This window comes from Schistocerca serialis, chromosome 3 (assembly GCF_023864345.2).
Source record: "Schistocerca serialis cubense isolate TAMUIC-IGC-003099 chromosome 3, iqSchSeri2.2, whole genome shotgun sequence".
NCBI lineage: Eukaryota > Metazoa > Arthropoda > Insecta > Orthoptera > Acrididae > Schistocerca > Schistocerca serialis.
The window spans coordinates 796,628,873-796,652,714 of record NC_064640.1 but is presented as its reverse complement, the minus strand read 5'-3'; the positions used below and the strand labels follow the sequence as shown (position 1 = coordinate 796,652,714).

The 23,842-nt window shown below is 41.3% G+C and overlaps 1 protein-coding gene across 1 annotated transcript in view; it reads right to left on the bottom strand.

The window, feature by feature from the left end:
• LOC126469587 (uncharacterized) overlaps window positions 1-23,842 on the bottom strand; it is a 53,463-nt gene that overhangs the window by 17,152 nt on the left and 12,469 nt on the right. Inside the window, exon 3 of the mRNA XM_050096705.1 lies at window positions 2,499-2,755. Coding sequence (XP_049952662.1) covers window positions 2,499-2,755 — 257 coding nt within the window. The remainder of the gene's footprint in view (window positions 1-2,498; window positions 2,756-23,842) is intronic.

Sequence of the window (23,842 nt, the reverse complement as noted above, 5' to 3'; positions counted from 1 at the left end):
TTTGTCGGTTTTATTAACGTTCATCCTGTGTATGTATCATATCTCCTATACTATGCATCGATTCCAACCAAACTTTTTACCCATATTAAATATGCTCAGGAAAGGAATACTGTGGGTGTACGAATCAGCAATCTCCTTTGGAGCTAGGCAATAAAATCAAATCAACATAGAATGTTGTTAGAAAGGAGACAGGAAAAGTAACCACTGGGGTAGGTTGTATTACAGTTAAAGAGAACGAGAGCATCCTAACCAATAGTACACAAGTAGCTAATGTATTTAACAACCGTTTCTTAAGTGTAGGAGAAACAATTGGTGAGAACAGTTTAAAAGAAAAAGCTAGGCAGTACATGGAAGAGTCTGTTTTGAAAAAAATTAGTCAGATTAAGTTTCACGTAACAACCTCTTGTGAAATAAGTAAAATTATTAAATCTTTGAAAAATTAATGTACTGTTTGAGTAGATGACATCCCTAATAAGATATTAAAACAATGTGGAGCAATTACAGCTGATGTTCTCAGTCACATATGTAATGCATCACTAACTCAAGGTATTTTCCCACACAGGTTAAAATATGCCATTGTTAGGCCTCTCTATAAAAAGGGGGACACCACAGATGTCAATAATTATCGGCCAGTATCCTTGCTTACAGCATTCTCAAAAATCTTCGAGAAAGTAATGTACTCAAGAGTGGTTAGCCATCTCAACAGTAATGGGATATTTAGTAAATCACAGTTCGGATTTCAAAAATGCTGTTCCACTGAGACAGCAATATACAATTTCACTGTCCACATAATAGAGTCTCTAAATAATAAAATGTCACCAATAGGAATTTTCTGTGACTTGTCCAAAGCATTTGATTGTGCGAACCATGACAGTATATTACAGAAACTACTATTCTATGGTATAAATGGAATAGCATTGAGTGGTTTAAGTCATACCTACAGGACAGGAAGCAAAAAGTTTCTTTATATGGATGAAGTGATTTAAATAACTTTGCCACTTCATATAACTGGGGTGAAATTACATTAGGTGTTTCACAGGGTTCAATCGTGAGTCCCCTTCGGTTCTTGATATATGTGAACGACCTCCCTTCCTATCTGAAACAGGAAGCTGAACTGACACTGTTTGCTGATGATACAACCATCATTATTAATCCAGTAAAAGAAAGTCAAATTGAAAATGATACAAATAAGGTCTTTGGAAAAGTCATTAACTGGTTTTCTGCAAATGGGCTTGCTCTTTGAAAAAACACAGGACATTCAATTTTCAGCTGCAAAAAGTACAATTATATCAATAAATATAACACATCAACAGAAGTCAGTAGACAGGGTAGAGCATACTAAGTTTTTGGTTGTACATATTGATGAGAATCGTAATTGGAAAATTCATATTTTGGATCTCCTAAAGCGACTAGGTTCAGCAACTTTTACGATCAGAATAATTGCCAATTTTGAGGATACAGGAATTAGTAAGCTAACATACTTTGCATACTTTCGCTCTCTGATGTCATACGGAATAATATTTTGGGGTACCTCAACATTTAGACAAAAAGTATTCACTGCTCAAAAGAAAGTGGTTAGAATAATGTGTGGGGTTCATAGTCGCACATCTTGTAGGCACCTTTTTAAAAGATTGGGAATTCTTACAACAGCCTCACAATACATCTAATCACTAATTCAATTTGTTCACAACAACACGGACCAGTTTAAAAGCAACAGTGACATTCATGATTATAATACCAGAAGAAAGAAAGACTTACACTATCCTTTGCTCAACCTATCTTTGCAAAGTATGCTGCTATAAAAATTTTCTACAAATTACCAGATGCAATAAGGTATCTGACAGACAGCAGTAATAGCTTCAAAAGTAAATTGAAATCATATCTCCTTAACAACTCCTTCTATACCATAGATGAATTCTTGAATAGAAATAAATAAATCTGTAAATATAGTATATGCATTTTGTGCCACTTAAGGGAATGGGCTAAATAACAGAAACATTAATCTTTAACTCTGTATTGTAATATATATATATATATATATATATATATATATATATATATATATATATATGTTTAAAAAATTGTTTCATGTGTGCATTTCTTGTGCACGTGACACTTTCCACATCATAACGGCTACTGTACCGTGCGATTGATCAATGGAACTCGCAACCAACTAACTAACAGGGTGATGGGGTAGAAGTGTGGAGCAGTAGGTGGATAGTGATGGACTAACAGAAGACTGGAATAAATGTATACCTGGGCAAAGACAGGTGCTCAGCTAGTAATTAACAAAAATGATCCAAATGCGGCCAAGAAATTGCAGTTCACCGGGAACCCGTTAATTAAGTATTACAAGGCTTCTGAGGACGTTGGGCTTTCCACAAGTTCACTTGTTCTTCTACAGCAAAATGAAAGAAGAAAAATAAAAAAAATCGTTCACTGGCGATACACAGACCGCCTCCGCTAGACTGGACAAAGGCACAGGCGTGCGTACGTACTCCTCGATGCAGTCGAGCAACTTGCGCTGCAGGTTGAGCAGCAGCGGCGCTACAGTGTCGACGGCGACGCGCACGTCCTCGCGCAGGCGGAAGCCTTCCTGCGCCTCGTCCTCGACGCAGAGCCGCATGCGCTCCACGCCGTCGGGGGACAGCGCGCGCGCCTTCTCTTCCAGCTTGGTGACGCACTCGTACGCCAGCACGCCCGCGTCCTCCGCCTCGATCAACGTGTCCTCCGCCAGCTCCTGCGTCTTGTATAGCTGCAGCCCCAACACATGTGTCTCATTCGTTGTTCAAGCATATTCTCTCTCTCTCTCTCTCTCTCTCTCTCTCTCTCTCTCTCTGGCATTCTTACTCCATATACAGGGCGAACACATTCGGGCACTCTAACGTCTCATCACGACTCGTTGTATAATAGCAATATAAAAATGTCTGTTATGAAATGTCATTCCTTGCACACTTTCGGTAGAAAATGAATGTCAAAGAAAGGCAATTCGGCAAGTCTGTAATTGCAAATGTGACAAGTGTCGTCATTCAATATTCTGCAGCTGTCCTGCTTCGTTCGTGCAGTGGCTAGTTTTGCTTTATAATACTGAAGTTCAGTGGCTAGTTTTGCTTTATAATACTGAAGTTCGGGAACTCGATTCCAGGTCAATATTCAGTTCTCTTTCTAACTTTGATCTGCCAAATGTGTGACTAGGGCCTCCCGTCGGGTAGGCGGTTCGCCAGGTGCAAGTCTTTGGAGTTGACGCCACTTCGGCGACTTCACGTCGATGGGGATGAAATGATGATGATTAGGACAAAACAACACCCAGTCCCTGAGCGGAGAAAATCTCCGACCCAGCTGGGAATCGACCACAGGCCCTTCGGATTGACAGTCTGTGGCACTGACCACTCAGCTACCGGGGACGGACATCTGCCAAATAATGGTGTACTACACAATAATTATTGGTCAAACGTGACAGAAACGTTCATAGTTAATTACAGGATTATTACAAATGATTGACGCGATTTCACAGCTCTACAATAACTTTATTATTTGAGATATTTTCACAATGCTTTGCACACACATACAAAAACTCAAAAAGTTTTTTTAGGCATTCACAAATGTTCGATATGTGCCCCTTTAGTGATTCGGCAGACATCAAGCCGATAATCAAGTTCCTCCCACACTTGGCGCAGCATGTCCCGATCAATGAGTTCGAAAGCATCGTTGATGCGAGCTCGCAGTTCTGGCACGTTTCTTGGTAGACGAGGTTTAAACACTGAATCTTTCACATACCCCCACAGAAAGAAATCGCATGGTGTTAAGTCGGGAGCGCGTGGAGGCCATGACATGAATTGCTGACCATGATCTCCACCACGACCGATCCATCGGTTTTCCAATCTCCTGTTTAAGAAATGCCGAACATCATGATGGAAGTGCGGTGGAGCACCATCCTGTTGGAAGATGAAATCGGCGCTGTCGGTCTCCAGTTGTGGCATGAGCCAATTTTCCAGCATGTCCAGATACACGTGTCCTGTAACGTTTTTTTCGCAGAAGAAAAAGGGGCCGTAAACTTTAAACCGTGAGATTGCACAAAACACGTTAACTTTTGGTGAATTGCGAATTTGCTGCACGAATGCGTGAGGATTCTCTACCGTCCAGATTCGCACATTGTGTCTGTTCACTTCACCATTAAGAAAAAACGTTGCTTCATCACTGAAAACAAGTTTCGCACTGAACGCATCCTCTTCCATGAGCTGTTGCAACCGCGCCGAAAATTCAAAGCGTTTGACTTTGTCATCGAGTGTCAGGGCTTGTAGCAACTGTAAACGGTAAGGCTTCTGTTTTAGCCTTTTCCGTAAGATTTTACAAAGCGTCGGCTGTGTTACGTTTAGCTCCTTGCTTGCTTTATTCGTCGACTTCCGCGGGCTACGCGTGAAACTTGCCCACACGCGTTCAACCGTTTCTTCGCTCACTGCAGGCCGACCCGTTTATTTCCCCTTACAGAGGCATCCAGAAGCTTTAAACTGCGCATACCATCGGCGAATGGAGTTATCAGTTGGTGGATCTTTGTTGAACTTCGTCCTGGTGTGTCGTTGCACTGTTATGACTGACTGATGTGAGTGCATTTCAAGCACGACATACGCTTTCTCGGCTCCTGTCGCCATTTTGTCTCACTGCGCTCACTGCGCCATTTTGTCTCACCTGAAGTGTGGCTTCAATCGAACAAAACTTCATGAGTTTTTCTACGTATCTGTAGTGTGTCGCGACCATATGTCAATGAATGGAGCTACAGTAAATTTATGAAATCGCTTCAATCATTTGTAATAGCCCTGTATAAATAAATTAACTGTCGAAGGATAATGACAACTATAAAATCTATGAGGACAGGTTAAACGAACGTACTATATTCACTACGGGTGGAAGGCATGGAAGGGTGTAATGCAAGGACTAGAACACAGTAAACGTTTAAAGGCAAAACATATCCTGAAAAGTGGAATAATAAAAAGCATTGTACTCTCATTATTGTGTTAGTATTACGTAACCGATACTGTTTCATGTAGGGGCTGCTGTAGTTGTTGTATAGCAATTAGTGCGGCAGTTTAAAATTAGAAAGAAATTACTTAGACCTGGAATCGAATTCTCTAACTCTTAGCATACCGTCGGGAAACAGTACCCACTGCATTAACCGTGCAACACAACCAGACAGTACTGAATGAAGATACTCGTCGTACATGAGGTTATAATGTTGTTAAATTGCCTTTAGACTTTTCCACCGAAAACATGGACGGGACGAAATTTTGTTAGCGTCCTTTCTGTACTGTTGTTTACTAGGAATCGCGCTGTTGCAACCGCGTGCGTGAGTTTTGGTTCTCACTGTATATCTAGACGTTTTCAAAATACAAGTGTCTGAATCTACACTGACGGGGAAAAAAAGTTACACCGTAAAGCACTAGACCCATATTTGTTAAATTTAGAGGTAATTTTAATCACGTAACGAGTATGAAACGGTTAAATTTCCACTATATTCGGAATTGATATCTATCGTCAACATCAACATGAGTTGTGGCCACCTGGAGAAACGAATACACTCCTGTACTGGTTGAGCCAGGGACTCGAACAGCTTCCGAATATTATCTTGGGGAATTTCTTGCTATGTCAGTCTCACTTCACCTCACTGCTGGCTGAAAGGTGAAATTCCAGACATGCTCTATGAGTGACAATCAGGGGAAAGGCAAGGCCAGTCGAGGATCCATACATTCCACAAGGCGTTTATGGTGTGAACTGAAATGTTGGGTTTTGCTTTATCTTCCGGAAAATGTCGTTTAGTACCCTGGTCATGAAGTGGATTCTTGCTACATACCAAGGAGCATTCAACATCCCATCAACAATTACCAAGACAGTTCACAATAATTTATCCATTTTAATCGCAGCTAAGCTTCCGTGGCTGTGTAATATATTATTTTAATAAATACAGCTACCGCCATATTGTTATGTATTCTTATTTAAGTTAATACTAGTTTCGGGCTTTCGTATCTCTTCAGTTAGCGTAATATATATTTGAGTCTTCGTGCAGTACGTAGTTACAACGTCTACAGCAAATTGGACGCTATAACTGCCCTGTGCAAAATAACAACTTTGCTTACCTACTACGCTTCGCGAGTAGTTTATATACGACGTATTGCTGTCGAGGTGTACTTACATTCTTCTCTGCTTGTTGTTATTCCGATCCTCACCCTTATGGATGTGGAGCAAACTCTTTTGTACTTCCGTTTAGCACTAAAACAGCCTTGTATTCGCCATTCTTTGTTTACATCCGAAAATACATCTATGGTCAAAGATTACATTTTACTTACAGGTCAGCTATAGTCAAAGTCATATCTTGCTTACGGTTTCCGTATGACTAAAAAGATCTGACACTGTTTAACATGAATGTGCTGAGAATTTTATATGATTATTAAATGAGTGCGTTATATATTATACCATAAAAAAGAAAAATATAGTATATTTTATATAGAACAACAACAAGCAGAGTAGAAAGTAAGTACAGCAATACATCGTAAATATACCACTCGAAAAGTGTAGTAGTTAAAGTTGTTATTTTGCACAAGGCAGTTGCAGCGTCCAGTTTGCTGTCGGTGTTTGTTTGAACCATGTACTGAATGGTTCAAATGGCTCTGATCACTATGGGACTTAACATCTTAGGTCATCAGTCTCCTAGAACTTAGAACTACTTAAACCTAACTAACCTAAGGACATCACACACATCCATGCCCGAGGCAGGATTCGAACCTGCGACCGTAGCAGTCCCGCGGTTCCGGACTGCAGCGCCTAGAACCGCACGGCCACCGCGGCCGGCGAACCATGTACTGACTGAAGACTCAAACAGACTATCGCTCAAAGGTCTTTAACCATTAGTGATTTTGAGGGAAAAATGCAAATGCAAATGAAACCAGAAATGTTAGAAATACTCATAAGTCAATTTTGGAATAATCTTGTATTGAAACTGTTGTGTCGGTAGCTGGGCCGACACCGTGAAGTTGAGATGGCTGAAAATGCACGCTAGACTAACGCTGACGGGCGTGAAGTACTGGAACATGAGAACTTATAAATGAATAAGAAGAAAAGTATGTAGATGCTTATTACTTATCTTTTAATTAGTCCTTGGAATACATCTCTCTTGAATACTCGTAAGCTATAGGCACTGATACAAATGGCGCCTTGCTAGTTCGTAGCCATTAACTTAGCTGATGGCTATTCTGTCTCTCGGCTAATGAGAGAGAAAGGCTTCGTACATCTGGTCGGTAGCTAGGTTCTCGTACAACTGGGGCGAGTGCTTTCTCGTATCACGAGACCTGCCTTGGTGGTGGCGCTAGGTCTGCGATTACACAGTGGCGACACGCGGGTCCGACATGTACTAAATGGACCGCGGCCGATTTAAGCTACCACCTAGCAAGTGTGGTGTCTGGCGGTGACACCACAGAAACCAAATACATGAAGTCAAATTTTACTCTCCTCAAAGTAGTCTCCTTTGCCTTCAATCAATGCTCTGCGTACGCGAGGCATTCTCGCTGTCGATATCAACATAGTTTCCTCGGTGATATGCCACCATTCCTCTTGCAGTCTGGTCGAGAGGTGATGAACGTTGGTAATAGGTCGTGATTTAACCGCTCTATCAAAGTGATCCCAAAGCATTTCAATAGGATGAGGCGGCTGTATCATATTTTTCAGTTCCTTCTTCTTTTCTAAATTTGCCAAATACGCTTTATACAGTTTTTTAATGCGGTTAGGATCGTTATCTTGCTATAGGACGAATCCCTTGCCAATGAAACGTCTGCCACGTGGATTTGCATGATACTGTAGAATGCGATGGTAATCCTCTCTCTTTATTGTTCCGCTTATTTGCTCAACATAAACAGTCTTACCACTTCCAAAACATCCCCAGACCATGAGGGAAGCCCTTCCATGCTGTAATGTTGGAGATACTCATTGGTGTAACATTTGTTATCCTGGCAAAAGCCGAACAAACTTGCGTCGCTTTGTGCCAAAGACCTCAAATTTGGTTTCGCCAATGAAAAGTACCTTTTCCCACTGATTTACTGCCCAATTTTCATGTCATCTTGCCCAGTGGAGCCTCTTCTGCCTATTAACAGCCGTCAGTAATGGCTTCTTAGCCGCCACACGCCCGTTAAGGTTCACTGCCTGGAGACGTCTTCTCACTACACTTACACTCACCCGCTTTTCCTTATTATGGTTGAATTGTCCTTCTAAACCTGGCACTGTTTTGAAGTGATTACGTTTACTTGTGACCACTATATATTTGTAATCACTTTTTGATGTGACATTTGGCCTACTCTTTCGATGTCGGCCCATATTCTGGCCAGTATCCGCATGCCTCTGCAAGATATAATGGACGAAATACGTTCTTGACGTGCTGTTTGTCGCATAGTAAGACCGGCTCAACGTGAAGACACAATTGCAGAACGTTCCTCTGTTGGAATCTCCTTTCTTCGCCAAATTTTCGATGTTTACACTGAGCACTCACACAAGTTCACTCTTTTATATCTCGTGCATAACTACATACCCCTTTCTTACCTGTAACCCTGTTTACAGATTTGTTGACGTCCCATGAACGCCTTCTAGTGAGGAAAACTAATATTATGCCACCAAAATACAAAATTAGTGGCATGCTATGCTTGGAATCTGAACAGCATACCGACGGAAAGTTATGTTTTGAACGATTCCATTTTTAAAAACGTGGAACAATTCTCTTAAACGTTATGTTGAGCATGACATTGAGGAAACTACCTTTTTTGTCTTCCTTTCAGCGCGTTTCGAAAACTTTTGAGCGATAGTTTATGAATTATGATAATGGAAGATGGGTGAAAGCCCGAAACATGTTTTATCTTAAATAAAAATAGGTAACGAAGTGGGTGGTTTCTATATTTACTAAAATAAGAAATCAGTCCTGTTGCCCCTTCCAATATCTCCCCACGTTGTAATTCCAGGAATTGGAAACGTCTTGGTCTCGAGAATCGCTACCTCCAGTGGCGTTTCACCATGTCGCCCACAAATTGGTTGGCGTTAATTTATGTACACCACTATACTCGAGAAATGTCTGTCGGCGCCAACAGGGTGTCTTCGACCTCACCTACAAGCGTTAAGGGCGATAGGGTACACATGAAGAATTATTTTTATCACTGAACATATCCTTTCTAGCTCGTCACTTACGAGAATATATAGGAGAGAAGTAAGTTGTTCGTGAAATGGAACACGCTGTAGTTAACTTTTAACTGTTTTGATACTTTTGTCTTACGAGTTCTTTTCATTTGACCTTTTAGATCGAGCATAGGTTACAGATTGTTCGAGCTCACCGACTTGAACATGTGTTATTATGTAGTGGAGCGCAATTAACGATACTCTCGGGATATCAAGATTCGGAACATGGGTTCGACTCTGGGTGGTGAGAGTAGGATGCTCACAGAGTTTTTACCGTCTGTATGAATTCTGTGGCCCGTAGTAAGGCGTAGATTAGGTAACCGCTTGGAAATTATGGAAGAGTATAATGCACACATGTACCAGCTACAGAGGGTCAGGCAGTATCATTTACGCGAAGGTACCAAGCTTATAAGGAGGCTCAGAACGGAGTGTCTGAAAACATTCAAATCTGCCGGCCGGTGTGGCCGAGCGGTTCTAGGCGCTTCAGTCTGGAACCGCGCTACCGCTACGGTCGCAGGTTCGAATCCTGCATCGGGCTTGGATGTGTGTGATGTCCTTAGGTTAGTTAGGTTTAAGTAGTTCTAAGTCTAGGGGACTGATGACCTCAGATGTTAAGTCCCATAGTGCTCAGAGCCATTTGAACCATTCTGAACATTCAAATCTATTATAGTATGAGTTGATTAAATTTAATTTGTATCAATTTTTTTCATTTGTACCGTGTGTGTTGGTTGTTGGGCTAATAGTTATAGCTATGGATGGGGTCTCTGTTATCTCTCCTCTTAAGTATCTGAATTAATTGTACCAACCATCATTGTTCAGTAGCAAACCACTCGACTGCTGATCTCCTGTCCCAGACGTCGGACTTTGATTCTTACAGCAAGTATTTCACCGCTTAGTAAAAAATAGATTAAAGGGACAACACGGAAGCTAGAAACCAATGAAATTCAGTATCATCTAGCAATGCATCTATTCACAAATGGATACATAAATGAGAGGTACCCCTGTCACAAGTTTCCTAACGTATCACTCTTAATAAAGTAGCCACTAGACGAACAAATGGACTTTCTGTAGGATAAGCCAAAAGAATAAAAGTTCACGCAAATATTAATGTCTTCATAATAAAGACCATTCTCTACAGAGAGCGCAAAATGAATTAACATGAAGCATTATAACAAAGAAGCAAGCTATGGGTCAAGAATGCGGTCACAGTAACAGGAGTCGAACAATAGATCTTACCACGATAAATGTCAATTTGCAGCGCCGGTACCTCGCGGCGTAAATATACGACAGCACAGACGCAACAGTTTTGGCTCTGAGCACTATGGGACTCAACTGCTGTGGTCATAAGTCCCCTAGAACTTAGAACTACTTAAACCTAACTAACCTAAGGACATCACACACATCCATGCCCGAGGCAGGATTCGAATCTGCGACCGTAGCGGACGTGCGGTTGTAGCGCCTTTAACCGTTCGGCCACTCCGGCCGGCCGCAACAGTTTTACTTGCAGCCTGCTTCGTAACTGCAAACAACACAGTCAACCTGCGTAACACAAGGCTGCTCCCAAAGAAATGGAACATAACACTTGACACAAAATGGCGGTAACTGCTGCACGATGAACCTCGCGACGTCGACACTATTAGTAACTGCAACGAAAAGCGATGGAGAGCTGCTCTCCGAGCTGTTTGAAGACTCGTTCGACGAGCTGCACTGCACATTCGCAGTGTACGAAAAGATCATTTTGGCCACCCTAACAATAGTTGGATTTGTTAACGTACCGCTGTTCTGGCCGTCTGGAACGACCGAGTTCTTGCCTTCAAGTTGGGTGTTCCGAAATGGCGCGGATTCCCAGATGTTAGGAGAATTTTCATGTCTCCGTCACCATGTGGCTTCAAGGAGCATTCGAAATAACGGCCAGGGAAACAAGCTGGATTTCGCCATCTTGAGCGTCCTCTATATTAAATAAACGGGGAATGCCAAAATTATCCTGCCCCCTGCAACCGATGATTCTCCATGTAGACAATAGCTCTGCAGCGCCTGCGGACCTGGGAAAACTAGTTTAGTAGTAATAATTGAGTATTTAAGACTGACGACTTGTTAATTAGTTGACCGACTGGACTCTGTTTGGTCTCAATTCACTCACAGTTTTATTGGGTGCTCGTGTCTGTGATCATAATAAAATGATTAGTTTTATTACTCTCTCTTCCATTGCGCTGGGGCTGGTCTGGACAGATGCTCTATTCTCACCACGTGCGTTATGTGCTTGACAGTCACTGTTACACATTCTCAGCATCTGACAGACGCTCATGCGACTAACTCAAACTGTATGTTAAGAGGAATACGTCTCTTAGCCAAAAATAATCTGTGTGTGACCTATCATTCCGCCAAGTTTTTCAGTGAGGCCCCGAAATATCCAGCGACCACCGGAAACTCTACACGATTTTTATCAAAGAGTATCATCCGTAACACTGCTTTAGACGTATTTTCAAACTTGTAGACTGACTCGTGGTAAGAATAAGTGTAGCTGCCCGAGGCAATTTATTTACACATTTTGAATGTTGAGAATATTCCAGATGAGAAGTTACTGTTTTTCTACTGTATGTCTAGGAAACAATAACGCTTGTCCAAAACATAACGAATGTCTGTCTACGGTGGAACTGAGTATTGCTAGGCACAGTCTAATAGAAACATAATACAGAGTGGGGCAAATAAAAGTGGCCGAGAGAACAGAGTTCCAGGGTACAAAGTAACACAGCAGACGAAAGGAAATACAGGACTAACCTGACTATAGTAGATGCAGAAAGTGATCACCATTCGTCTCTTGGCACTTTTCGGCTCTGGTCAGCCCGGACGAGGACCCATCCTGTAGATGTCAGGATTATACAGAAATCGTTAGGACTCGGCGTGCATAAAATGGAAAATAGTTCTAGGTTTAAGGGTCTCTAACGATTGGCAGGTTATACTGGATGAGCAACAAGTACGGTCAGACGGCGAGATTTTCTGATTGTCTACAGTTGCCATCATTGTTATCTACTGAATTACGATACATAATGATGGGACAACTAATAGACTACAAAATACGAGGGATATGCCTTATTCAGCAATATGGGAGCGGAGGTTTACTCGTTTGTAGAGCAGTGTAGGTGGTAGTCACTGGAGCACCTGACAGTGAAACCGAATGCTTATGAAAGCAAGCGCTCTGGAGCACGTTGTTCGCCTCAATTTGTTACTCGTATAACTCGAGCTTCACGGCAGGTACACTATGTGACCAAAATTATCCGGACAACTGGCTGAAAATGACTTACAAGTTCGTGGCGCCCTCAATCGATAATGCTGGAATTCAATATGGTGTTGGCCCACCCTTAGCCTTGATAACAGCTTCCACTCTGGCAGGCGTACGTTCGATCACATGCTGGAAGGTTTCTTGGGGAATGGCAGCCCATTCTTCACGGAGTGCTGCACAGATGACAGGTACCGATGTCGGTCGGTGAGGCCTGGCACGAAGTCGGCGTTCCAAAATATCTCAAAGGTGTTCTACACTATTCAGGTCAGGACTCTGTGCAGGCCAGTCCATTAGAGGGATGTTATTGTCGTGTAACCACTCCGCCGGAGGCCGTGCATTATGAACAGGTGCTAGATCGTGTCGAACGACCACACCGTAACAGCCGGCCAGTGTGGACGAGCGGTTCTAGGCGCTTCAGTCTGGAACCGCGCGACCGCTACGGTCGCAGGTTCGAATCCTGCCTCGGGCATGGATGTGTGTGATGTCCTTAGGTTAGTTAGGTTTAAGTAATTCTAAGTTCTAGGGGACTGATGACATCAGATGTTAAGTCTCATAGTGCTCAGAGCCATTTGAACCACACCGTAACACCACCGCCTCCGAATTTTACTGTTGGCATTACACGCGCTGGCAGATGATGTTCACCAGGCATTCGCCATACCCCCACCCTGCCATGGGATCGCCACATTGTTTACCGTGATTCGACACTCCACACAACGTTTTTCTACTGTTCAATCGCCCATTGTTTATGTTCCTTACACCAAGCGAAGCGTCGTTTGGCATTTACCGCCTGGTGTGTGGCTTACGAGCAGCCGCTCGACCTTGAAACCCAACTTTCGTCCTCGCCTCGCCGCAGTGGTACTCAACACAACAGGATACAGTAGTCCACTCACCTCATAGCAGCCCCACACCGAATCCAGGGGTATTGTGCGGTTCGGCCCCCAATGGATCCCTCTCGGGAACGTTTCGCACCAGACGAGTGTAACCCCAATGATTGCGTGGTAGAGTAATTATGGTGTACGCGTACGTGGAGAAAGCGTTTGCGCAGCAATCGCCGACATAGTGCAACTGACGTGGAATAAGGGAAACCAGCCCGCATTCACCGAGGTAGATGGAAAACCGCCTTAAAAACCATCCACAGACTGGTCTGCACACCGGACCTTACTCTAATTCGCCGGGCGGATTCGTGCCGGGGACCGGCACGCCTTCACGCCCGGAAAACAGTGCGTTAGACCGCACGACTAACCTGGCGGGCTAACTGTCACAACACTTGCAGTGGATCCTGGTGCAGTTTGGCATTCCGGTGTGATAGTCTGGATAGATGTCTGCCTATTACACATTACGCCCCTCTTCAACTGTCGGCGGCCTCTGTCAGTCAACAGACGAGATCGATTGTACGCTTTTGTGCTGCACGTGTCCCTTCACGTTTCCACGTCATTATCACATCGGGAACAGTGGAACTAGAGATGTTTAGGAATGTGGAAATCTCGCATAGAGACGTATGACACAAGTGACACCCAATCATCTGACTACATTCGAAGTCCGTGAGTTCCGCGGAGCGCTCCATTCTGTTCTCTCACGATGACTACTGAGGTCGATGATATGGAGTACCTTGCAGTAGGTGGCAGCACAATGCACCTAATATGAAAAACGTATGTTTCTGGGGGTGTCCGGATACTTTTGATCACATAGTACAGGTGCATTTCATAACACAGTGACACTGTCGCTTATGTCAGAAAAGCATAGCAATATCTTCAACGAAAATAGTGTACTTTATGAAGTGGTTACCTGATATAGGTTATTCTGTGTGGGAGCCGGCCGCGGTGGTCTCGCGGTTCTAGGAGCGCAGTCCGGAACCGCGCGACTGCCACGGTCGCAGGTTCGAATCCTGCCTCGGGCATCGATGTATGTGATGTCCTTAGCTTAGTTAGGTTTAAGTAGTTCTAAGTTCTAGGGGACTGATGACCACAGCTGTTAAGTCCCATAGTGCTCAGAGCCATTTCTGTGTGGATATTCTGTCTTCAATAACAACACTTTCTAGGCACGTGCACTGTGGAACGTACAAATGTAAGGATCATAATCATCTGGATTCCCAAAAGCACAAGTTTTAGTTTCAAAAGGCGCCGTGAAATCTACGATCTTCATCAGTATTATTTCTAACGGTTGCATCCTTTCGTTGCTGGCATTTCCAACCTCAGTTTGACCCCCTCCATTGATATACAGCAATTGTCTACACAATACAACAATCGTACTACAGTAATTTGAGAAGAATTATGTTGAATTCCAGTTCATATGCTGGCCACCAGATTCACTTAATATCTAACATATCTGATGTGAGATGTCATTATCAACATCTCACAGCCCACGAACGACTACAGCTAAATTTACGAGAACTGTGTAAATAGATATCTGACGTCTAGTGCTATCTTAGTACTGACATTGTGCCATGAAATTTAAGAAAATTCCTGTAAATAAGAACTGCAGCTTTACCATGTAATAAAGTTGGTCAAAGAAGCATTAAATGGAGGGTCTCTATTACAGTATTAGACGAAGGCTCTAACAGTTAATTTTCTTTTTTAGAAAAAAGGAAAACAATAATATACAAGTATTAGGATTGCATATAGAGAATTTTCCAACTCTGTAAGTGGTAAAGCAGTTAACAAGAATGTGAACATACTGTTACAACAGCAGCGTTGCACAGAAATACATCATACGTAGCAGCAGCTCCACAATCCGATTTCGTCATGTATACATAACAGACAACCGTGAGCTTATCGCAAGACGTTTTGTGTGAATGGCTCTAATGAATCATTTGCCAAACTAGCAGCTTGGACGGTTGTTCGTACTTTTCATGGTGGCCTAATACAATACATAAGCCGCTGAATAGTTGAACATTCGTTGTATTGTTCATAGATTTTGACAGCAACTTCCGATCACAGATTTAATGATGCACAGCCAAAGATATGCGGTGATGTACCATGTTTGCTCTTAAGTGTTATGATGGAAGGACACCGACCTCAGCACAACTACAGTCTACATTTCGCATAATCACAAAGGGTGTGACAGCGTTGAGCACCACACACAAAAGGTTCCATGCATGTGGCTGTATCCAAGGTGCCTAGCTACATGACTACCGCACACTACCCGAATCTCAGAGAAGCATTAGAAGTGGCATGTCACGTTGACTTGTGGTAAATGTAAGGCAGTTTCCTTTCAGGAAAGAGATCTCTTTTATATGGAACAGTGATAGCAAATGTGTTTTGATCTTCCGAGAAACCAGAACTCGTTACCATATATCTACCATCAGTGAAAGGTGTGCCTTCTGAAGAGACTGTCTGCGTGGGGTGGGTTTAGGTGGATACACAGAACGCTATACCCACGAAAGGAAAAAAATCTCAACACCAAGAAGGAGTTGTGCGACACAAATGAAAATTGATCGGCGTGTTTCTACATATGGTAACAAAGACGCCATTATCAAAACCTCACTGTGTTTGAAGAAGGTCGTGTAATAGGGCTACGAGAAGCTGGTTGTTCTGTCTGCGATACTACAGAAAAATTTGGCAGTAATGTACCCACTACACAGGGTGTAAATTTTAAGTTGACAAACCAGAATAACTCGAAAAATAAGCTTCGCACGGAAAAATGTGTAGAATCCAAAGCTGATTATTTTCGAGGGGGACATCTGCTGGTGCTAAAATTAGCCCGCCACCCCAACCCCTCCATTTTTTATTCCAGAATCAGAGTCTACATAAAAAACTACGTACATTTTTTCTTAAACATTTGCTTTAATTCTTGATAGTTGGCGCTATAATTCAAGAAAATCCATGTTCTCATTTTTGCGTGGAAAATGGTTACGGATGAATAAAAAATACTTATTTACTTCGTAAATTTTGATTCCCGAAAACTAAAACTCTCCCTCTTTCCCCATAGGGTGGGGTTTGAGAGAGAGAGGAATTAGAGTTTTACAAATGTTGACCCAAATATTAGTTTTTTCCCAACTGTTTGAGTCAACATTTGTAAAACTCTAATTCCTCTCTCTCAAACCCCACCCTATGGGGAAAGAGGGAGAGTTTTAGTTTTAGCGAATCAAAATTTACGGAGTAAATAAGTATTGTTTATTCAAAAATGGTTCAAATGGCTCTGAGCACTATGGGGCTTAACATCTATGGTCATCACTCCCCTAGAACTTAGAACTACTTAAACCTAACTAACCTAAGGACATCACACAACACCCAATCATCACGAGGCAGAGAATATTGTTTATTCATCCGTAACCATTTTTCACGCAAAAATGACAACATGGATTTTCTTGAATTACAGCGCCAACTACCAAGAATCAAAACAAATGTTTAAGGCAAAATGAACGTAATTTTTTATGTAGAATCTGATTCTGCAGTAAAAATTTGGAGTTCCTATTTGAAGTTTTAAAGTAGCCTCCCGCCCCATCCCCTGGGAGCTGGGATGGCGGGCTGATCATAGCAGCAGAAGATGTCTCCTTCGAAAATAATCAACTTTGGATTCTACACATTTTGTCGTATGAAGCTTATTTTCCTAGTTATTCTGGTTTGTCAGTTTAAAATTTACACCCTGTTTGTGATTGCTGGCAGAGGTCTTCACGAAAATGTAGGCCGCAAGAAGACCGGGCTCCAGACGACCACGTGGCACTACCGACACAGAAGACCATCGTGTTCGGCGTATAGCTCTGGCGCATCGCAGAGCACCAGTTGGCACCACAGTGACGCAGCGAACTGTTACAAATCGATTACTTCCAGGACAGCTCCGAGCCAGGCGCCCTTTAGCGTTAATTCCTCTGACCCCAACCCACCACCATTTGCTATTTCAGTGGCGTCAAGTGAGAGCTCACTGGATGTTTGCGTTTCCTGATGAAAGCTGGTACTGCCTCAGTGCCAGTGATGGTTCTGTGTTGGTCAGAAGGAAACCTGCAACCAACCTGTCTTCGTGCTAGACACACTGAACCTACACCTGGAGTTATGGTCAGGGGTGAGATTTCGTATGACAGTAGGAGCACTCCTGTGGTTATCTCAAGCACCCCGACTGCAAACTTGTATACCACTTTAGTGATTCGACCTGTTGTGCTGCCATTCATGAACGGAATTCCAAGGGGTGTTTTCCAACAAGATAACGCTCGTCCAAATACCTCTGTTGTAACTCAACGGACCCTACAGAGTGTCGACATATGGCCTTGATCTTCTGGATCACCAGATTGTCTCCAGTGGAGGACATATGGGACATCATCAGAGTTCTGCATATTAAAATCCATTCAACAGGGTGCAACTTTCCCGTAGTGGTAACATCGGCCACGTCTGTTTCAAAACACAATAGCTGCCTTACAGTGCCCTTGCTTGTTTTCAAAATTAGCCAGTGCATGGTAAGACTACTATTATGGTTTGAAGCAGATGTGGCAGGTGTTATCACTACAAGAAAGGAGCATACTGGAGAATGGACGTTAGTATGGATCAGTGAAACAGTTCACTCAACGCTCAAAAAGCAATGTGTGCTGCCCAGAAATTGTGGTCAGTATTCGAAATCAAATTCCTATGCATTACAAAAGAGGAGCTAAATTACGAGTTATATAAGACACATTTGGAACTTGGAAACACCATTAATAATATTGATGTTTTCTCCCATCTGATCTACCCGAAAGCCACACAAAAACTGCTGTACAAAGAATGGAAACAGTTCATCGAAGAAAGATTAGTTAACTCAAGAAACTTCAGTCACCACACAATAACTCTAAACACAACCAACGAACACACACACACACACACACACACACACACACACACACACACACACACACAACACACACACACACACACACACACACACACACACACACACAAATTCTACCGAAGATTAGTAAACCTTACAGTTACACAAATAAACCCATTGGAGAAAGGATTAAAATATAATGAAATTTCAGAAATAGCTGAAGATTACACAGGGAATCTAATTATAAAAGCAAAAAGTATGTTGGCAAGGGGACATATGAGAGAAACAGAAGTGGTAACTTTGTACTAACTAGAGAACTAGTAAAAGAAGAAATCCATAATATCAGAGCCAACACGAAGAAATAACAGCACAAAAACAACACTCAGAAAACTTAGCAAAAAACTTCAAAATGAATATGTCATCATTTGGAAAGCAGACTAGGGGTAAACAGTAGTACGTATAGACAAATAACAATACCAGAATGAGATTTTCACTCTGCAGCGGAATGTGCGCTGATATGAAACTTCCTGCCAGATTAAAACTGTGTGCCCGACCGAGACTCGAACTTTAAATAACAATACATTGAAAAAACTCAAGAATTCATCTCCCAAAATAACGTCACAAAATTAAAATCAAACCCACAAAACAGATTCCAGGCAAAAGTAAAAAACATTCAGAAAAATATAGATACCATACTGTATAACACGAATGAAGGAAATCTGACACAAATGAATCTCCCTCTTACTGTCCTCAGAAGCCTACCAAACATTTAAAAATGGAATCTCCCTGCGATGCCGATACTGCATTTCAGAAAAATCTCCCACTTACAAGCTTTCAGGACATATCTTAAAATTAATATTTGAAAATTTTGAAGTACAAGAAGACAGACCCATTAAAAACGTCACACAGCTAATACAACAAATAAAAGATATAAAAACCCAAGACACAGCAATACTCCCGTCATCTGATGTAGAAAGCATGTATTCCAACATACCAGTACCAGAAACAATAGACATCGTAGACAAAAACCTGTAAACACATAGTCAACTCAATGAACAGATTAATGAAATGCTCATATTAATATAGCTCATAACAGAACAAAATTACTTCCAATTCAATAATGAATTTGATTTACAAACAGATGGATTACCAGTGGGTTCCGCAGTTTTAGGAGCCTTAGCAAATATTTTTATGAACCACATTAAACAGATCATTTTCAAAAAAACAGTAGCAAAAGAATACAACATATTATATTGATTCAGGTGTATGTATGACATCCTCTGCTTAATAGATGAACCACAAACCACAAAAACAGAAAAATTACATACTGACGGCAACAAAATGCATAAAAATGAAAAATTCATAATCGAAAGAGAACATAATATCGAAATTAACTTTCTGGATATAACAATCAAAGAACGAAACAATAAACATACATTTGAAATTTACTGTAAACTCGCAATGACTGACATTCTCATTCCCCAATCATCAAACCACCCACACTTACAAAAGCAAGTAGCACTTCGACACATGCTCCATACACTCAACACAGTGACACTCAACAAAGAAAACTACCAAAAAGAACATGACATAATAATGCAAATAACCAAAAAAATGGTTATAAATGCAAACAACGCAATTAAAAATACAATAAAAGCATATAACAAAAACCACAGACAACAATACAACAGGACCAAACACAATCACAAACACTCAATACCGTAACAACTACACCGAATAATCAGGAAAATATAAGAGAAAACATAAGAAGGTACACAATGACATGCATACACCAACTCACACATAAAAACACCAACATTTTCAAAATACAAGGCGTAAACATAGCATGCAAACAGATAGTTCTATTCGAAAATACATCCCAAAACTGACAAAAGAGATAGATGTATACCAGAAAACATGTACACATCAATTACAGTGTAACATCTGTGATGGCAGATACAAAATACAAACAGGCAGCACATTTGATGTCAAATACAGAGAACACATGAACGTCTGGAAGGATGGGACAGACCACCCCTCAGTTGTAGAACACCTAAAATAACACAATCAAAAACTAGCCTCGAAAGAGAAGACATGAAAATAATTAGAATCAACAATTAAAAAAAACATCCTAACCTTGTAAGAAAACTGCCACATGCAGAAAACCAAAGCAGAAAAGAAAACCCTGTTTAATTATGTAGTACACATGACATTCTTTGCAATAATAGATAAAATAATTAAGTGACACTCCAACAGAGGCCTATTATCGTAATAAGAATACCACCCAACCTCTTTCCAGTCACTTGTCCATGAATCCCCGACAAAACGTTCAAGCCAAATCTCAAATCAGCTGAACACCAAAACTTTCAACCCCTCTCTCACAGATAGTACATTCATATTCACACACACACACACACACACACACACACACACACACACACACACACGTGTGTGTGTGTGTGTGTGTGTGTGTGTGTGTGTGTGTGTGTGTGTGTGTGCATACATGCATGTGTATCGGTGGTCATTCACGATAAGTTTTAGAAGCGTATTTGCCGAGTTCATTATCCACAAATTATTCGGCCAAGTACAGACTGTGCCTTTGACATGTTCTTTCATATACAGTCTGTTCATGACTCAAAAATATATATTACACCGAGTGTGTCATTTGCTCATTTGCTGTACATAGCTCAAACTTTGTTATATATATATATATATATATATATATATAACACAGACAGAGAGAGAGAGAGAGAGAGAGAGACAAACAAAAAAGAAATGAATAGACGTTAGTTTTCAGAATATATTTCGTTAGGTTGTAAACGTATGTTTACAAACCAAACGGGATGAGACACAAAATAAGCACACAGTAATTACGACCTTAAATCATAGTTTTTGGTAAAATATCTACAACTATAGACAGAAGACTAATAGTGCTCCACAGCAATGAGGACAAACAATACGAAAATTGTGAAGAAAAAAGTTCATAACGTGAGAACCTGCTTATGTTTCGTAAGTGAAGTTACAGTGCGACCTCCAGCGTCTGACCAGATAAGAGGAAACGCAGATGCCAACTAAAAACGCGGAAAACTATAAGAAATCACTTATTACTTTAAAAAAATGAGACATGAATAATAATCCATAAATATCGCATGTCAATACAAAACTGTATCATTCTAGATTCCACTGAAGATACGTTAAAGTAAAAGGCGAAACGCGTCTGGAATAAATAAAATACATTGCAGCAAGAAAAGCAGGTTTCTGTTTACAAAACTAAGAGAGTCAGGTGTTGCTGATTTTAAAGTAAGACGTGGAATTTATATCCAAATACTTTTATTGTGTTTTTATTGTATGACTAATTGGTGCTATTTAAGTACGTATGCATGAAAATTTGACGGCATGCAGCCAGATAATGGGAGCCTGACACTCTAAACGCATGGCTTTCAATTACATTTCCCACATTTGTGTGTTGTATGCTAAATAATGTTGATCATTATCTTCACAACCGCTCCTCTAATCTTCAAGATGGATAATGTTAGAGTGTTGAGGTTTACACACGTGATACTATAGCACCTCAATAATATTGTGTTTCACTTTGTTATATCCTCATCTCTAAAAGGAATGTAGGGACAAAGAAACTCGTTTTATTTATTGACTGTGGAAGTGACAAGAAGAAAATATAAGAACTGAAGTCAGCACTTTACGGTCTACCTCTTCAAAAGAGATGGAAGTCGTGTAAGAAATAAAGCAATGATTGAGTTTTAAATTTTCTTTTGCTTACCTATTCCTATCAGAGCAGTGAAATATTCTGTGCAGCAATAAATCTTACAATCGAGACCACTGCGTTTCGATTACCCGTCTGGACAGTAACAGTAACATTCTTCGTGGCTTTCACAATTTTTGCAGAATACCGATCACGTAACTAAAACAGGGTTATTATAGTAATTAAAATAAGCGAATTTTCTAATAACAGTTACTTACGGAACGACCATGCAACATCACGCTATGAAACCCATCATGATGTACGTACTTCATCCCATCAGTACGAATTTCAGATAACACTGAAGATATAAAATTAATGATTATAAAGAATCCGCCTTGACTGCAAACTGAAAGCCTAGGTTGACCGAGGTTTCGGCGCGGATAACCACGCCTTCTTCGGAACACACTAAAACTACAAACTGCCTAAAGGGTCATGGTCCAACATTAATACAGAACGCCCAAAAGGGCAAAAGACTCTAATAAAATGTAAAGTAACGGTACGTGTGTACCATGTCAATAGCTGTACATAGCTCAAACGTCGCCGGCCAAAGTGGTCGAGCGGTTCTAGGCGCTACAGTCTGGAACCGAGCGACCGCTACGGTCGCAGGTTCGAATCCTGCCACGGGCATGGATGTGTGTGATGTCCTTAGGTTAGTTAGGTTTAAGTAGTTCTAAGTTCTAGGGGACCTATGACCTCAGCAGTTGAGTCCCATAGTGCTCAGAGCCATTTGAACCATTTAGCTCAAACGTCACAAGCGTGCTTCCTCACCCCAGCCAACGTTCGGTGGGCCGCGGACTGTTTCAGCTTACCTGTTTATTCACGATTGCTGACGCGCTGCAATGTTAAAAGTTATGAAGATATAAAAGTTCATAACAATGATTAGTCCATTATAGGAGCTTGAGTGATAGTCTCCATATAAAGAGCTATTTTTCTCTCACTATCAGTTCACTTTGGAGCGTATTTGCCGAGTTCATTATCCACAAATTATTCGGCCAAGTACAGACTGTGCCTTTGACATGTTCTTTCATATACAGTCTGTTCATGACTCAAAAGTATATATTACACCGAGTGTGTCATTTGCTCATCCTTCTCGTAATATCCACTTCAGGCTCAGTTTTTCCCGGCTTTTGGAAAATGCAGCTCGCTTTGGCTAAGCATTTGTTTTTATATATTCTCAAAGCTTACTGCTTTTTCTCATGGATCAGAATACAATTCATTTTTTTATCAAGGAAATTACGTCTCACTTTATTTCTTTAATTAATTGAATAATCTCACTGATCAATCTCGCACCACCTATTTCATTCACAAATACTTTCAATTTTTTCTTAATAGTTCTGCTTTCCACCGACCGGTCCATTTCTGCATAATCTTATACTGTCCTTCCACGAAATGTCATTAATATGCCATATTGATGGCAACTTTGCCCTCATGACAAATCGATAAGTGGTTTGATGTGACTGTGGGTGCTTTACGTACCGACGATGGCGATATCATTAGAGACGAAGTACAACAATTGTGGCTTCCCTTAATAATATATACTGCAGAAGGGTCCAGCTAGAATTCTGCCGTCTGGAACTCTTCGCAGCTTCAAACCCAGCATTTCAAGCAAAATTTTGGCCGTGATAAAGCCAAGAACCAGTGATGGAGGCACAGAAAAACAAACCTGTTTGGGTAGAAATGCAAAGAAACATATTTCACAGAAATGGGTGAATATTCCCTGGTTATTACATATCATAAATTCGTAGCTGAAAACTGTTTGCACAAGAATAGGAGGGAGGATTGGGAGAGCAGCGTCCCGACAAGATTTTTAGAGACAGAGGACGAAGACGAACTTTGGAAGCGATGGGGACGGAAATCGACAGTGTCGTTTC